At 40.2% G+C, this 18,594-nt stretch overlaps 2 protein-coding genes across 4 annotated transcripts in view; both read right to left on the reverse strand.

Moving 5' to 3' along the window:
- Positions 1-14,100, reverse strand: part of shf (Src homology 2 domain containing F) — a 98,742-nt gene extending 84,642 nt beyond the window's left edge. The window contains 1 exon segment of the mRNA XM_079465571.1: positions 13,457-14,100. Within this exon segment, the coding sequence (XP_079321697.1) occupies positions 13,457-13,894 (438 nt within the window). The 5' untranslated portion in view covers positions 13,895-14,100.
- A 932-nt stretch (positions 14,101-15,032) lies between these two features.
- ccnb1l (cyclin B1, like) lies at positions 15,033-18,350 on the reverse strand. Of its 3 annotated transcripts, none has more exons than XM_079466575.1 (9): positions 18,206-18,350; positions 17,997-18,125; positions 17,788-17,901; positions 17,334-17,510; positions 16,926-17,084; positions 16,543-16,779; positions 16,019-16,159; positions 15,706-15,807; positions 15,033-15,625 (listed from the first exon to the last, which is right to left on the reverse strand). In XM_079466575.1, exons 1-9 carry the CDS (start codon positions 18,224-18,226, stop codon positions 15,524-15,526), a joined length of 1,182 nt encoding a protein of 393 aa, XP_079322701.1. In that variant the 5' UTR covers positions 18,227-18,350; the 3' UTR covers positions 15,033-15,523. The 3 variants fall into 3 exon arrangements, with proteins under 3 accessions (XP_079322701.1, XP_079322703.1, XP_079322702.1); XM_079466577.1 differs by having other exon boundaries at positions 17,334-17,477; positions 18,206-18,348; XM_079466576.1 differs by having other exon boundaries at positions 17,334-17,507; positions 18,206-18,334.
- Positions 18,351-18,594: the final 244 nt, after the last annotated feature.

The raw sequence follows: 18,594 nt of genomic DNA on the forward strand, positions 1-18,594 counted from the left end.
GAAAGCTATCCGCGAGCGCAGAGAGGAGAGACTCATACTCTCGCAGTGAGAGCATTCCGTCTCTTTTAGCGCGTTCTCTGCGTGGGAGAGACCCAGACATGAAACGCACTCGTCGTGACCGTCGACAGCGTGCAGGAAAACCCCACACGAGCGACAGGGACGACGCGGCATTGTAGCGCAGTGAAAACTGCACGTAAATGCCGCAGGAAATTTGCTCTAAACGCTCTCTGAAAAGAAAGCGTGAAAATTGCTCTTTAGATTCGCCGGATAGCGGCAGGGAAAAGACCGGCTGGATCGCTAAGCCGCTCACACGCGAAGACGCCAACAGAAGCCGCCGGAGCGAAGCCGCTGATGAATCCGCTGGAGCGAAGGCGCTGAGCCGAAGGTCGAATCCGCTGCAGGTGCTCTCTCGACGGCGAAGCAGTCAGTCTCGGGAAGCGAAGACGAGTCGTCGCTGAAGGAGAAGAGATCTGAAGACCCTACGGCGATGTGTCCGCTTATATAGCCATAAGCCCCGCCCATTTTGGCGGGTGCCATCGCCATTGGTCCGGCAGCTCCGCTACGATTGGTTCAAAGCTCTGCTTTTTTCCAACCAATCACCGTGCAGTTTTCACTGCGCTTTTGAATTGCTTCAGTCATCGGAGAAAAAGGAGTTTTCCCCATAGCGTCCTGCTACGCAGTACGAGTGAAGTATCGATAGGGAACAACTCGTGTATCATACACAGCTTTCAAGACAATTACTGTCAGACTTAAAATCGCCTGCTGTGTGCAGTGTTTCCATTGTTAGGGATAATCCGTAGGTGTCCGTTTGTTTGTGCGAACAATGACGGTTTTCTTCAATAAAAGGTTATACTAGTTATTTTTTTACTGTATCGTATAAATTGCTCTTTTGAAGTGCTAGGCTTATTGACAGAACCTTTTTATTCATTCGAACAACAGATTTTACAATACACCACAAACAAAATGTTTGAGTTGACCTCAAGGAGAGAAAGTAAGTCATGTCTGTCCCCACCAATTGCAATAAAAATCCGTGTGAAAAAAACACCAATAGTTTGCATGTATGTTTTTGACACCTGTACGACACACACAAATCACATTTTCCTTTCACGCAACACACACCTGTAGGACACCCGAGGGCGAGCGAGCTTCCAGGCCATATTGCAATGTACTGCTGCCTTCAGGCTGTGTGAGCTGAAGTTACTGTACAGGTTAAAGATTTATTTCGATCACTTCTGACTTCCGTCACTCAAACCAGCCTTTGAGATGTATATGAGATGTTTTATTAAACTGAACTGTTTTGGCTCATTGCAAGACATAACAATAATGTGATCTCCATTAAGAGAAACTTACATTAGAAAACAATTAACATTTAGTGATAAAAAGCCAAATGCGCACCCAAATTGAAGCCACGATGTATAAAAGCACCTAAAAAAAAAGAACCCAGATGCTTTCTCCTGCCACAAACATTTGGCCGACACCGCTCCATTTCTACTGGATTAAAATGTTGCTGAGGAAGCATTATGAAATAATGTTCTTTGAGTCATAAATTTTACTTGAATCCACAAACTATTATTCTCACACGGTTCGAATGACTTTATTCCCCGGGTTTGTTGCTTTGAGCAGATCTTTACTTCCAGAAATATTCCGGCTTGACATTTGTCCTGATAACACTATCCCAGCTGTCAAAGTGCCACGGCTGGAGGGTGGAAACGGTGGAAAATGAGGGAAGGTGGTGAATGAAAGCGGGGGGGAAAGGGAGGGAGAAAAAGTCCTTGACGTTGGTGATTTACGTCTCGAACCGCGAGGGATTTCAATGCGAGATATCCTAATAGGACTGCAGGCTCAGAGGCACGGTTGCATTAAGGGACATTTCAAAAGGACCTTTCTGCTGTTGTTGTGCTTTTGCAGGTGACGCTTTGTAAAGGCGCGATCAAATCTAATGAGAAGGAGCCGATCTACCTTGGCACAAAGCTACCCAGAGCTCCATTCACCACAGCACTGCAAAGCCTCTGAAAGACGACGCCGCTACACATTACAGAGAATAAATATAAAGTGGGGAGAGCGCATTTTATAGAACTGGACCAGACACACGTAACAGTTTAAAGCGAACAATAAACAAAACACCACATTCTTGATCCCTCAAATGTGGGGTTAGAGGAACCAGAAAGAAACTGTCACAAACATCAAGTGGTTGTGTTGAGCAGCTTGGGAGATTAAAGCAAAGATAGTCATGTTGATGGCAGACACGCATAACCTAAACCTATAAACAAAAACAATCCAAAAATCCACAAAGCATTTTCATTATGAAGTACAAGCAAAGTGCAACACAATAGGGCATCCTGGGACAATGCAGAAATCATTGACAAAACACAATTGTTCTCATAATACGAATGTACTTTATCTTACTGAAACAACAAATCCTTTAAAAAAAGGGCATATTTGATGATTTTAATCTCCATTTTTATAGCACACTTTCCTAATGCATCCATGCGAGTCCATTTGTGCCAGCTCAGAAAACCGCTTTCGGACCAACCAAACAAATCAAAGTGAGACATCAAGTTATAACTCTAGCATGGTTGAATACAAAACCATATGTAACCATTTGAATAATGGATGTATAATGAATTTGATTTTAATAAATGCATATGACAATGTCGCAAATGTACATGCTGCTTACTTACACAGTTCTGTATGTTACCTATAATAGTCTTCTTTCCCCCTAATGCTTCTAATCCTCTAAACCACTTAAATTCTCCTCACATTTACATTCATCCATTTGGCAGACCCTTCAACTTTCCATTGCTAGAGCCATGCAACGTGAACACATCCCAAATCATGTGTATTTTCCTAAAACAACTTTCATTCAGTCTAATTTATTGTCAACCAGATTTAAGCCTCCATAAAACAGCTAACATAACATTTCTGAACCCGTGTGCATTGAATTTCATACAGCTGGCAAGCCAAAGTGATTTTTATGTTGCTTCGAGATTGTTGTTAACAGAGCCATTGATCGTGTGTCATGAATCATCTATCACAGCCTTGAGCGCGAAACATCCCCAGTGATCCATGTGCAGAACAGATTAGAGCGAGAACTTCACCTCACCAGGGTTACATAAGACAGAGAAACCCAAAGTGACCCTTGACTTCACATCTACATGAGAGCGAACGCCCACCGCTAATCTGCTTCACAATACATTCTACTGTATGAATTTGAGCAGTCGTAATGCTAAAACACTTCCGTGCCGATCGACACAACAGACCAGAACCAAACATTATTCTCATTTAGATTCATGAAATGCGCACAGTGGTAAAACATTTGCAGAATTACACACAGGTAACTTTTGTCACATAAGCCGTCACTCTATATGACATCATACCATCTCCAAGAAGTCCTTCTCCACAGAGAGCTGGAGTGGACTGAAGATGATGATGCTATTTATACAGCGCAGATATTCAAGATTAAACAAGGATACGCTTGACGAAATTCAATTTCCTGTCACCAATCTCTTTCTCTATAACAGATTTATACATTTGAATTAGAGAGGGAAATGGAGGTGGATGCAGGGGAGAAGAAATTTATTTTTGATGTTAAAATATAATGCAAGAAAAGAATATACCGTACATGCATGTACATATTTATATTGGTGTAAAGGAAGAAATGCTTTGGTCTGTTGCACTGTGATCTTTACAAACCACTTCTGCATGATGATATTATAAAATTATATTTTAAATACTATAATGTAAACCAAAAGTATAATTGAATAGTAAGTACTTTCATTTATTTGATTTAAACATAATATATGTTGTTTCAAAACACTGCACACTGTATTGAAAATGGTCCTGTCTATCATAATACACTATTTGTTACATTACAGAAATAAGTATTTAGGATGGAATATATATTTGAATAAAATAAAACCCGGACATTTACTGCGAGTTCGTCCACTTACTCCACTCCATTCAAACTCCATAAGCAACTTGCTTTTTCTGGATATGATACAGGAAAGCAAGCAAGGGCCACACAAAGTGTGTGAGGTCAGCCTGCGGATCTCTTAATTACAGGCGGAAACACTGTGACCTCAGTTGGCCCCTGGAGGAAAATGAGAGAAGGGAGGCTGGAACGGGTCCGACCTTAGCGTCCCACGGACGAGAAGAGAAGGGTGGAGACCCACATCGACCCAAGTGTATGGGGCTTTCCACCGTTCACTGCACTACCAGCACAGGCGCCCACTCTTAACTCGCTGTGATGTAACCATCGTCCCAGTGCCTACGGACCATGATCCAACCTGGTAATTCCAGTGAAGTTTACATTTAGTTGTGGGACAAAAGCATGGTAAAGCACTTCATCTGCATAACACAGGAACAGATGCAACAAAATACTTAAGTTCTAGCTTTATCATCTTTGTGGTAAGATGCTAGAGGTGTGTAAACCACTCCCTGTCTATTTCAAGGAGCAAGATCGGACTTGCCCAGTCGAAAGGGATTGTCAGGGAGCAGTAAACACTTCCTGTCAGGAAGAGAGCACTTCCTTAATCCCGAAGCAGAAGCATTCACTTCGTTTTCAGCGGTATGGAGTTTGACCAGAGCTCGAGACACTGCTCGGTCTTTCACCCATTCGCCAGGTATATTGAATTAGTGGAAATTACAACCAAAATATATTCAATATGATAAATATCGCACATAATAATATAAATACATCTGGAGGATTCGGGACCTTTTTAATTGAAACTACAGTATAATCGGTGTAGTCGCTATATATAAATAAGTCATTTCCATGGGAAAAGAATGAGGAAACTGCTACAGGTAAACTGAACTTTCCCGGCACACACAGGGAAAATAAATACAATGCATAAACATATCATTTTACTGTGCAATGTAGTATGTTAACCTACATTTAAAATTCCCATCATTTGAATTGTAATATAATGGTTTATATCTTAGTTAAAGCATGTAGTTTCTTATAAACAAATGTATATTACAGTACATACTGTATATTTCATTACACCTTTTCTTTCTTGTCGATATCAGTTTTGTAAATTATGAAGTTCTGTTAATTTAGTTGTATAACAATACTCTTAATGTTTATTGCATTAGTGTTATGTTTGTTGCCCTGTGATGGTCATTGTGGGTTAATGACATATATACTTATGAACTGTAAAATATCCAGATACCAAAATGCCTGGAGTGCACTAAAGCGAGTTTATGGGCCTGTAATGTTTGTTTTTCCTTATGTAAAATAAAACCAGATCAACTTTAACGGCAACATTATGCCATCAAAGTTCATTTCCACGAGCTTAAAGCAACAGAGGAGTATTTTTATTTCTCCCACAAGTCCCTGCGGTCATCTCACCTTCACTGCAATATTCCCACTGGAGAGACGTTCTAACTGCAAGGAAAAAAGTCAACTATCACAGGGCAAGTAGAAAAGAACAGACTAATTATATGGACTAAAAAAACAGTTAGTAGTCTCAGACGATGCTAGTGCTTTTTTTTAAGGGTACGGCTAAAAATACCTATTCTCTTCCTCTCTGTTTGTGCCCTCCATGGTAGAGCACCTCAGGGCTTAATTTGTTTCTTTTAGACAAGTGTGTTAAAATGATTTTTTTTGTCCACTGGTGCAGACTAGCGAGTGCCCTTTCATGCCAATCTAAGATTAGCCCATACACACAAAAACAAGCCTATTCCATTATGGTCTCAGATCAGTTTGCCTTAGCTGACCTGTTGGACTCACACTAGTACAAACTGAGTCATTGTATTGTAAACACAAGCCCTAGAGGAGCATTACTTCAACCTTAATGTTAATGCGAATTTAGGGCAGCACTGCCTTTATTAATTCACATCCTATCAATGCTTCAATGCTCATTCACCGAAACAGATTTACCAGTATGTTTTTCTTCTTACCAGATTGCCAGAAAAGAACTGTGATTGCGCCATTGGGTGACACTATCTTGAGAGCGTAGCGATGATGAATGACGTATGCTCAGATTTCAGAGTGCATTTCTCTAAAGGTGCATTCCATATCTGCTGCCTCAAACAGCAATAATACTCCCACCAAAAAAATCTCCAACACACTTCTATGCCTTTGCTTTTTCAAACAAGATTTATTAAAGCGATCGTTCACCCAAAATATTTTAATTCTGTAATCCTGTTCTAAACCTCATTGTTCCAAAGCCATTTGACTTTTTTCTGCCGTTGAAGACATAAACCATATAGCCTATAAACTGTCTACATTACATGATGTTGGCTATTCAAATAAGGGTGTGTAAAAGTTGACCAAAGTTAACATTATTATTAACAATAGAAAAATGAACTGTATTTAAAGGTTATAATGGGATTTGTATTGGTTTTAATGGAAACTATAATGGTGTCTACTGGTGTGTGATGGATTCTATTGGTGGGTTTAATCCTACTGCAATAATTCCCAAAACACAGTACAAAAATACATTTTCTAATTGTTTTAATGGAAAAAGCTAAGGGTTCATTAATGGTATTTTTAAGAGTAAACAATAGCCTTAAAACGACATATAATACAGCGTGTAATGTTGCTGTGTGTAAATGTTGACTCTGAATCACACGAACCATGTCATTTCAGTACTTCCGGGTCAGATTGACATCACTCCGTGTAATGCTCGCGGTAGACCAATCACAGCAGACTAGACCATCTGTCCAATCAGATCAGAGTAGGCTGACAGAAAGAAGGGGATTAAACAAATGAATCGCCGAACGAATCATTAGAGAGTCAGGTAACAATAACTGCTTATTATTAGAAACCATACACCGTGTATGTACGTAAACTTGTTTTTGGACACTCCATAAACCATGGGTTCTCAACCGGTGGGGCTCGCCCCCATCAGGCTACAGGATATTCAATATAAAATATTGAAATTTTTTGAATCACTAAACTACTGTCTGAAAAAGTTATAGTTTTGTGTATACATAACTCCTGAATCAAAATGTAAATGTGTTTGGACAGATTTAACAAAATAGTATAGTGACATAAATTCAGGTGATAAGCGGTTACATTAAGGGAGTCATCGAGTCGTTCATTCAAACGATTCGTTCAAACGGCCGATTCATCAAGAATGTTTGCGAATGTGTCATTGAATCTTTGATTCAACAGATTCGTTCAAAACACTGAATCATTCAAAACACGAATGAGTGTTGCTGTGAGATGCGCTACTATGCTGTGATCTTTGTTTGGATTCATCGGATCTACTTTCGCTGCTTAAAAAACAAAATTAAGTGACTAAAATGTAAGTGACTTAATATTATTAACTTGTTGGGGGGACCCAGCTTGCAAAAGGTTGAGAACCCCTGCCATAAACCATTTATTAAAAGTAAATGATTCACTCTTTAACGGAAACCAACAGAACGTCTATGATGGTTTCTATATTTGTATATATTCAGCAGGGATATGCCAACGCATACAATATTATTTTTTACATTTTTGAATAAACGATTCCTTTCAATCCTTGCTTCTCACTACGAATAATCCTTTGCCCACCAGAGTGGCCTCTGAAATTCTGGGTTACATGTTAACCCCTCATATTCAAAATTCCCTATCATCTCTGATGAAGTGTACAGGTCACATCACAAAACAACCAACACGGGATTTCAACCAGATAAAACGGACAAGGTTCTTTTAAGGGTCAGGAGAGGCTAGTTGCTTCTTAGTGGAAACAATGTCACCTTTCAATACATACCTCAGATGTCAAATGTGTGGGGGCGTGTTCATTCATTCAAACGAATAGCACTCACAGAAACAACACGGTGCGTGCCTGAAACAGATGCATGTCATTCTTTTGTCTTTCAGTGGAGGTCAACGGGCATCGGTCTCTTTTACACATTCATTTAAATGAATACCTCACATATCTGAACACAGATGAAAACACATACCAATACACACCACTGTCACCATGGTCACGCAAGTAGGCGAGCGGAAAATATTTGCAAAACTGTTGTGGATACAAATTCTTTAAAACGTATCCATAATATTGCTCGAAGATTAATATCCAGTCTTTAAGCTTTGAGATCCAAATGTCTAGAAGTAAGAAATATAAATTTAGACAAACAATTTTACTGGCTGTGAGCTTCATTTACATGGGACAGTTCACCCAAAACTGTCATCATTTACTGTATGACTTTCTCTCTCTGTGTCTATATATACACATTGTACATGAATCTGTACTAGGACGCATTCAGCTCTATTTAACACCACAGGTGATGGGAGTCATTTTTTCTCGGGTAACAGGGAGCTCAAAAAGAACAAATCCTGTCATACTGAAGAATGTAAATGCAGGACAGAAAGTGAGGTAGTTGCAACCCAACACATCAAATTCTAATGGAGATTCATCAACACTGATGCTGCAATACTCTTCACTTTTAATGTATTGCATAGGGATGTCCCGATCACACTTTTTGTGCCCCCGATCTGAGTCATTTTATTTTGAGTATCTGCCGATCCAAGTCCCAATACTGCTAGTTCGCTGTGTGGTACTCACGTATACATCTTTGAAATAAAGGTAAATCACTTTGAACTAAAAGGGGGGGAAAAAAATCACTTTGAAACAAAGTGAAAAACCGCCTCTCTGTCGTGTTAGCAGTCAGCCGCTAATATGCGTCTCATCTGTGTCATTACGTTTATGGTAGAGCGCTGTATGAAGGAAGAAATCAGACGCATCACAGAGTGAACTCGCTGTAATACGTCCACTTTATTGAGGATTTGGTATTAAAGGGGTCATATGACACGGCTAAAACGAATATTATATTCAGCTCGTGCTCCCATTTACGAAACTTGCACGATGACAGAGCTGATCGGGGAAAATATAGCCGATCCCTATCAGGTTTAAAATGCCTTGCTCGCCCCCGATCCCTAGTACATACCTTGTAGTGCATGAACCTATGCACAGGGTGGCTCAAAAAGAATCCTGATCTATTAGGAAAGAAGTTGATTCGTTTGATGGGAGAAACCAATCTACATGGCACCATGAGCCCTGAACCAGATTGACATTCTATTTGATCACCGTGTACCCCGGTAATTCAGACTGTGTGCTTCTTAGAAACATCCGAACCTTCTGTGCGACCTCAGATTGACCAGTCCATTAACTTGCCTGGCAAGAATAAGCCTAGTTAAAATACGCTACTGGAATAAATGTAAAATGTGAAACGCATCAATTACAAAGCATATTAAGGTGTTCAAGAATGTAATGAAGCGCATCAGCAACATCTGAGTGTATCAATGAATCTTATCAGTGAGGAAAAATTACTTATGAATACAACGATAAATTGCCTGCAGTATCCACCAAAGAAGAATATTAGACAGATGCATAAGACAAAAACTGTAGACCCTAATGTAAGCATATGCAAGGTCACTGTCAGCACAGCACGCATGCTTTGTTTGCTTCTATTATCTACTGTTCACCTTGCAGTAATTCACTTTCAGGAGTCCTTCAGCAATTTACCACGAGAAGATGAATAAACTTTTCGGTGTGTGTGTGTGTGTGTGTGGCAGGGGTGTTGTTAATTAGCATTACATTGAAACCATAATTGATCATCTTCCAAAATGCCGTCGGCCAGGAAACAATAACAACAAAAACACAAAGAACAATGAAATTATAATGCAATACAAACACCTTTCTTGTGTTGGAGTGTGCCTATAAGTTCAATCATGCAATATCACAGAGATTTCTATACTACAATCCATACAAAAATGCATCTATTCATCAGTTGTCTGTCCTGTTCATCTTATGTACTGCAGTCTGGAGGCCATCAGCATATTTCAAGCATACCATGTTAAAGGTGTGGTGCAACGGTGTTTCATGCATTCTGACTTCTTTACAGTGTTAAACGTGCCGTTTTCCGTTTTCTCATGCTTGACATGGACAACTTGTCAAAAAACGAGTTGGACATATTACGTAGTATTATATACACTCCCCCAAGGTTCGTATAGGTTTCTATGAAAAACGTAACGTAACAACTTTTCATATTCCCTTATTGGACCATTCTCACGAGAAAGCACGCCCACGGCAAGGCGAAAGAAATCTACAAGCGATAGGAAGACCCGCTCACCATCAAAGTTTTGGCTGTGCTGTGGACCTGCAGCTGCAGGTTGTTACTCTTGCGATAGTGAGAGAAGTTGAGGTGTGTTTGTTTGTTCACGGCATTTCAGTGATGGATGTTATATAAACGTATATAACGCTGGATTTGTAGATCGTTTGAAACCGATAGATAGAGCGGTCCCAGCACTAAAAGATGCCGGACATGAACCGCACACGTTAAGTGAAACAGGGTCATATGTCTGTGTTTTGTTGGCAATGGGTTTGCACATTCTTTAGTTAGTTGAGCTATTTTGATCTACATACACCGCAGGTCCCCTTGCATGTAATTCGCCACGTTCTGTCAGCCGTCGTAGTGTTTCGAAACGGAGGCAATTTGCAACCTTGCCGCTAGAGATTTCTGACTGGACCTTAAAGCAATTATTAATTTTATGAATTAGGTAATTATGTTTATTAATAATTTAACAGTTATGTTCATTACCAATCAAGTTATATTAAGTTATCAATCACCTCTGCAGGTGCGGATGCATGTTTATATATGTATATAAAGACCCAAATGAACAAAAAAATTGGCAATGCACAGCCTCTCCTGGCTTATTGCTTTACAAACACATTTTCACATCCTGCCTGCAGTACTGAATCTAATCAAACTGAAGCAAATGACCGAATCGTGCTGCTGCTACAAAATCAAGATAGAGCAAAACACTTGACACAGCTATTGGCATTCTGAGCATTAGGTGAGCATTTACATAATTATCATCCACTTGTCAAGTAATTAAGACATTAGTTGGCCTTCTCAATGAAAGCAGGACACCAGCATTCCTGACTCACCGGTCAATATGCACAACATTCTGTAAGAGCCAGCCGATTCAGTTAGCATATCAAGTTACTTTGTTGGGCAGAGTATAGTATTGAGGATGTGTGTGGGGGGGGGGGGGGGTTTGTGCTGTTTCCATATGCCAATGCATCTAGGATTCTGTCAATTTTAAAATATAACTAAAGCACTGCTTATAGTGTAGCATATCAATTTGCTCATATTCTAAGAGTGCACAGATCTATTTCAATCAGAAGTAAATAAAACATCCAAAGGCTGCGATTTAAAATAGTCTGCTGGGCACTTCAAAGATGTCACAGTGCAGTGTTAGTGTTTGCAATCGAGCAACTAGCTAAAATGATTAACTACAAAAATTATAGTAGGTTTATAAAAGGGCAGCTTTGACATTGCATCCCTTTCCACTTAAAAAATCTAAAAATATTTACAGAAACATAAGAGAAAAGTTTGGAGGGCGGTCATATAAAAAAAAACATGCATTGCGCACACAAAAATTCAGTTCATCATGAGGGTGTTACTTGGGAAAGCACCTGTGATTTGTGGCAAATCTGACATCAATGGCGCAATAATCATACTAAGATGTACAAATAAGGTTGTGCGAACTAGCCCAAATTAACCACCTCATAAAGTAGTTACATGTTTGCCATGAGAAAGTGGGGCTAGGTGTCACCTTTGAAACCAGAAAATGTTTATTAGGGTTGCTATTTATTTACTTTTATTTATCCTTTTCGAAGTATTATTTATTTTTATATTTAATAATACAATAAATGTTAAATTAAATTAACTAATTTAAACAGGTGCGAAATTGCATGAGGGTGAAACCGACATGTTTGACATCAAGCGCTGCGCAGAACGATCAGAATGTGATATCAATGTTCCGTGAGAGTGTTTTTAAAGGCATATGGAGCAGTCTGTCGCGCGATGCTTTTATGCCGTTCGGTCTGCGCAACACCTAATGAGTCAAACACACACTTCAGTTTGGAGACAGAGGGGGTGCACGACATGAGCTCTCTGCTCACTCTTTCCTGCACATATAACAAGCGTCATTCACCATTAAAAAAAAACGTTTTACGAACTCGTACCAATGCTACCCTGTGAAATTTTACCACACACGTTTTAAATGAAATGATCGCATTTGCAACCATTTTGGTCACAGTCTGCACCCTGCAGTATGCAAATTCAGATAGCAAACCCCACGCAATTTCTTACATGGAAGTACTCGCATCTTTTACTCCTCAAACATTTGTTCAGTAATCGGACCATATCATTTCAGCTTTGATAACAGGGCTGACCAGCACAAACAACACAACTCCTCTGTTGCCTCTTAGCATGCGAATGACCGCTGTATTTAAAGCACATCTGAAATCCAGTTGCGTGGACGACAACCTGCTTTTAATGAGTTGACCCACAAGCTGCAGTATTTATCCGAATTGATGAGTCAGTTGCTTTCTTGTCTTGCATTGATAGGCAGCTCACAAGCATGTTCATTGGCTCAGCTATAAAGCGAAAGACCATCAGCATGTCATTAAGTGACCTGTAGAGTAAAAACACAGCATGTACGCCAGACAAACAAACACTCAACTGCAATGCAAAAACATTAAACAAACACACGTAGAAAAAGCCGGCAGGCCTCTAATGTTAACAGACAGACCTGCTGGGAAGAAAACTGTGGGGGCTTGTGCAACGTACTAGGATGACGTCATTGGAAACGTGCGGTCTTTGCATCCTATCATTAACCTGAGTGTACAGTACGTTAAGTCAGCTCAGGCCACACCTCACAGGAAAAGGTGTGGCAGGTAAGAATTGCAGTGGAAATGTGGTTGGAATTAGTTACACATTTGTGAAAGTTCTGGCGGCCGTCCATGTAAACAGTCAAACTGCTGTGATATCTGGTTCACATAGCAAGTCAGGTAAACAAAAACACAAAATGCGTAGACATAGACTGAGTGTGTCTTTACAAAGTTTAGTTCTTAGTCTGAGTATGTGCACTTGAGAGAATGCGAGAGAGAAGAATGAGCAACATGCTATTTGTTATTTCTATTATGTGAATCTTTCAAATATGGAAACAGTTATTTGTCTGATTCATGTTAGCCCTCCCCAAATATAAAACAATAAATCAAACACTAAATATAATAGCACTTATTGTCCACATGGACTACAATGTAACGTCACTTTGACGTGCCTCCTAAAACTTGGCACGGGAAGCTTTGGGCAATCCTCACATGCGCCCTGCAAGCAGCTCACAAATATTTCTCGATGTTAACGGTGCTGTCTACTTCAAACTTTCATCCAGGACTGTTAAAAGTTTTCAATGGTCATAACCTTTGTGGCACATATAAAATAACCAGTTTTGCCGGTTTTGAGGCAGACCAGACCTAGCGCGCGCCTTACGAGAATGTGTGAAACGCGGGCTACTCTTTTGAAACATTATCATTCAAAAAATGTCATAAAACACAATTATTAAAATAATAATAAATAGTAATTTAATGCAATTTATCACAAATATATTTTAAGACCTCCAGGGGCATCGCTAGCCTACCTGTGAAGGTGAACTTAACATCAGTCTTACCTTCTCCTGTTTGTTGCTGCTGGACTCGGGTTCGGCAGGTGGAGAGGTGGGCGACTTCACCGCTGTTACCCCGCTACCGCTGCCCGAACTCGAGCCGCTCCTCTCGATCGATTCCACCTTTATGAGCCGGTGCTTCGGAGACACGTACTTGACGTCCGGCGAGCCCGTTGAACTAAGTCCAGAGGAGAAGGGAATATTGCCGCCTCCCGTGTACGGATCTTCGAAGTCCAGTTCCTTCTGGAGTTTGTACGCGGTGAGAATATCGGGCTGAGCGGACATGAACCCGGTGCCCATCTGCGATTGTTGCTGCTGGTGGAGGTGATATCCGGGCGGACTGGATACGGTGGCGTGGAAGTGTCGGTAGTCCGGTTTCGGGGGCGCCGGTGGTGGGGCTTTGGTGGTTTTGAAACCCAGGTGCTCCTTGAACCATCTGGCCATGCTGCCAGCGCATTGCTCAAAACTCTGATATAATAAAATATATCCGTACCAGTTTCCCGTCGTAGCCCCTTAAAGCCTTGTGAAACGAGTCCGTTTGGTGTTTCTCTGGATTGCGGTGTCTGTTTCTCGGCCTCTCACTTTCTGTTTGGTCAAACTCTGCACTTCACTCCTGCGCTCCGAGCTTCTGTGTGTGTTGGACTGAGTGCGTACAGCTGGTCTGTTGGTGGGATGTTCTACCTGAGAACACTGCCACCTATTGGGACTATACGTGACCGCACTTTTCTTCACGACTGATCATTTCTGCATTTACAGATGAATGGTTCATTGCATCACCTTTTACTTTAAATATAAGCTTGTTGATGTAACCATGCGTTATTGATGTTAACTGCAATGTTCTTCGGAGCAGCATGTTGGTTCCCGAACTGTTATTTAGATAAATAGCACTTGGATGTGCCGTTTCACCACACTATAATTAATTTATAAGAGTCTCGGAGTGAATAAAACATTGCAAACTAAGGCCCGGTTTCACAGACAAGGCTTAAGGCTAGACCTAGACCACAATGAATGTTTGACCTATAATAACTGACTATAGCTTGTCCTGCAATATCTTGAAATATATCTGTGCCATTGTTTTGTCGAAAGATGCACACCTGTAAGGTGTTCTCCTTAAGGCATTTTTATCAAATCTTCATTCAACTAAAGCATAGTCCTGGCTTAAGCTAAGCAGTGTGAAACCGGGCCTTCGTGTATTATTTTAGTAGATCAGATTTTCACTACACTATTATTGTGGCCAAAATAAGTCACTATAAAAATGTTGTGCCACACCACAAATTTGCCAACTGAATTATATCTACGTAGTATCAACACAATATTATTAATCTTGGCTATTCATATATTGTTCATTGGCAATACCTGTATATTGTGACACCTGTAAATGTTTGCAAACCTGTAAATCAAATGATTGGACATATCGCCCATGCAAAATCACATTTATATAAACCTCAGTGCCTTCAAAATGGATGGCAATTGCTCTGCAGATTTCTGGAGGAACGAAACATGCATTCACTAATCCAATTGTCTTTTCCATCAAACCTTGATGCTGCAAAAAACAATTGCAAAAGTCCAGAGATTTGTCTTTATCTTGAAAACACCCACTTCTCTCATTAGTAACAGCAGTCAGGAACACAGTGCTGTGGCTGTTTATGAAGCAATATGTCTTTTTAATAAGAGTGTCCTTCAGCGCAAAAGCACTTTGTGAAGCAAGCAGTTTAACCCTCTATGGCTCCTGCAAGAGCCATAGACATTTACTCAATTTGTTTGAACTGCTTCATTTAATTCACGTGTCACAAGAAATCAGTCGTTTAATGCTAAACATTGATAGCAGAAAACATGAAGGGATAAAAATATAACTCCATTCTAATAAAATACATTTATTGACATCTTCCTAGTTTCAAACGGAGACACTTAAATGCATCAATTTAGATTGCACACGTATCTTGACAGAAAACACATTCTATTTTATAAAACAGAATGGGGTTAAAATGTATAATGTAAAAAGTACTTCATGTTGATAAAAAACTGTTTAAGTGCCTTAAGTAATATACAAGTACCCTAAAACTCAAACAGGTCTTAGCGTAGAAGCCTTGCCACATTCTCACTCGAGACGCATTTGGCACCAACACCGCAGACAATTGTAGACACTTTGGAATACCTGCTCTTCATTTCCTGCCACTGATAGGAAAACATTTCAGCCAGAGAACAGACATTCAACAATTCTCAGTCTAACAAATATTCTGGAATTTCACATGTACCTTGGATTCTTCAGTAACTTTTTCCAGCATGCGTACAATACCCTGCATCACTGGAGCTAAAGTTTCCTCCTTGTACCCCGTGTAATGCTGCAGGATGGAGCTCTGCCAAATTATCCAGATTAAACGTTCACATTAGATTTACCTTCAATATTTCATATACAAAATCATTTATTTATTACTCCGACACGTGCTTTGCACATAATTTGACACATGCAGGCAAACTAATGTCAGATTAACATGCGCTCGGTAAGAGGTTCCACGGGGATGTAAGTTCAGAGACAAAAGCAAATAACGTCAACATGAACCGCCTTACCCATTCCCCAGAGCCTAGGATTCTCAGAGAAGCTGCAAAAGCAGCGGCCGCGATGAGAGATGGAGCAACGTGAACCACGTCATAATCCAGCACAGCAAGCTCCATAAGAAACGTGGCCAACTCCTGCTCCTCCGGACTAGCCTGGCATCAGAGTGGCAATGAAGTTAAAAATGAATGTGCGCGATCTGAATTTAACCCAGTATGATCAAAAGAGACATTGAATAGAAATAGAATTACACATCTAGTCGAATTATTAAAGAGAGAACGTTTCACAGAAACCCCTCGGAAATTTCCTACCATTTTACATTTAGTCCGGAAATTCAATAGAACAGAAATTACATTTCAAATTTTCTCCCTTCACAACAAAGACTTAAATGCTAATTTAGCATTTATTGATTTCATGCTGGCACAGAGCATGATGGGAAAGGTGGACGTCACATCAAAACGAAGTACTGCATGTACAAATATTATTCCCGATACAGCAAGAGAAAAAAACGGTTTTGGGCTGTTCTAGCATAACATACCTGGGCCACCTTGCATGCCCTCTGCAGAAAGTGAGGGGCGACTGGCTTTCCAAGGCTGTAATTTAACTTCTTTAGAATGATTCTCTCCATTCTGCGTATGTCTTCACAGGTGCAGGTGCCATCCGTCACAAATGCAAAGTCCCCCACTGTGGGCGGGTAGATCTCTTCATACTTGGAAGCAATCAGCATTGCAGTCACACAGACCAATTGAAAATACTTCTTGGGTACAGGCGCGTTCTTTAAAAGGAGTTTAAAACGACAGGATTCAATGAATCATGTATTAACAAATGCAGAAATAAAGGTCTCACATATGCGTCGTTGTGGAGCATCGTTCATGACTTATTTAAGGCGCATTTAAAAGCTGATTTGTGAAAAGAACTCACCTGAAGAAAACCGTCAATAAGGTTGACGGTCATGAACATGGTCTCCTGCCGAAGTTTAAACTCTCCCTGCACCTGCAAGAGCCAGTCGATGGCAACAGCTCGCATCGCACCGGTGATCTCTTGGCCCTCCAGGTAACATGGTCTGATGGCCATAGCAACCTAAAAGAAATTGCATTACATTATGACTGCAAATTTCTATGATTAATTCCATTAATCAAAATGACAACCATGTTTGATTGTCAAGAAATGCACCTCAGTGATGTCACATGACTGACAAGGACAGATAGCTACATTAAAAACATGTCAGACTAAATGCATAAAAAAGCTCCAAACGTTTTATGTACACATATAAGAGATGCATTGACATGGGTATTATTACACAGAAATGGTTATGCTGATAACCCTTACCTCGAGCTGTTGTAAATAACTGTAGATGTCCCGCACATATTCACTGCACATCTGAGCATCGACAGCATCAGCAGAATACACATTTTGGATGTCAAGCAACAAACTGGAGAAAGTTTGAGGAGCAGCACCCTGTCGCTTCGAGCCCTGAGAAACATCAGCTGTGTGTGTAACGGACTGCTGGGAAAGTTACATTTGATTTTGAAAAGGAAGCGAGAGAAAGAGATATTTAACAGAAAATGATGCGTGTATAGCCCTATAATGCATGAAAAATGTTATGTTGTTATAATTGCTTCCAATGTTTCCTCATCTGTAAGTCGCTTTAAAAGCATCTGCTAAATGACTTAATGTAATGAAAAAGCATATCAATTCTAAAAATCAAGAAACTTGTTATACATATCTTGGCAATCTTTAAGTGTCTTTAAAACCAGAAAAGGGTATATTGTTATAGTCATACCTTGACTGTTTCACACACCACTGATATGGTTTCATTCTCCTCTGGTAAAGGAGCTTTAGGTGCTTCACCCTTGGCTTTTGTGCGTTCTTTTTTCAAGCGTGCATTTTTCTCTTTCTGTTCAGGAAAGTGAGATATGTTAACAGTTTGAGAAATTGTCATCTTGTAACGTTTTGTATCCCAAAAGTTTTGCAATGAAATTAAAACACTACCTTTGGTAATTTGCCAGCAGCTTTACTGTGCCCAATAACGTTAGATGCATTTCCTAATGGCACCCTGGATCTAAGAAAATAAGGCACAGCAGATGCTTTGTCGTCGAGCAACGCATTTCTTGAGTTTGCCTGCGCAAAGAACAAGTGAAAGACACTTCTCAATTATTTTTCTATCATCGCAAAAACTTGTAAATTGAAAGCTGACTTACTCTTGTAATGCGAGGTGACATGTTTTAACCAAATGAAACGTTTTATTTTACTATAAGTGAAAAATACGCATTTGCAAGGCCAGCCTATTTAATATGATTGATTGCAGCTGCGTAAAACTGCGCTGTAGTAAAGCCCCGCCCCTATAGAAGAATAGGCTTGTTTGAGATGAGCTAAATCTGCGCAGACCCGATCACCGGTGATCACCGCGAGCTGCATGCCGGTTAGAAAAGTGTCCGAGTTACCTCCGCCTTGCTCAAACAAGCCTATTCTCTGACAAATGAGTTTTTTTGTTAGATTTAGAAGTCTTGAGCTGTGCGTTTGCTCCATATCTATGACGTGTTCATCCGTCTCTGCGCAGATTACCAGGGTGTGACATCAAAGTATCACG

Source organism: Barbatula barbatula (assembly GCF_947034865.1).
Source record: "Barbatula barbatula genome assembly, chromosome: 10".
NCBI lineage: Eukaryota > Metazoa > Chordata > Actinopteri > Cypriniformes > Nemacheilidae > Barbatula > Barbatula barbatula.

What these genes read in the sequence shown, in the direction of transcription:
- ccnb1l (XM_079466575.1), bottom strand. Translation starts at nt 18,226, where the DNA reads ATGTCACCTCGCATTACAAGA. An exon ending in TCCTAGGCTCTGGGGAATGG is followed by an intron (nt 15,808 to 16,018) that starts GTAAGGCGGTTC and finishes ATAATTTGGCAG; the next exon opens with AGCTCCATCCTGCAGCATTA. An exon ending in AAGTTACTGAAGAATCCAAG is followed by an intron (nt 15,626 to 15,705) that starts GTACATGTGAAA and finishes TTTTCCTATCAG; the next exon opens with TGGCAGGAAATGAAGAGCAG.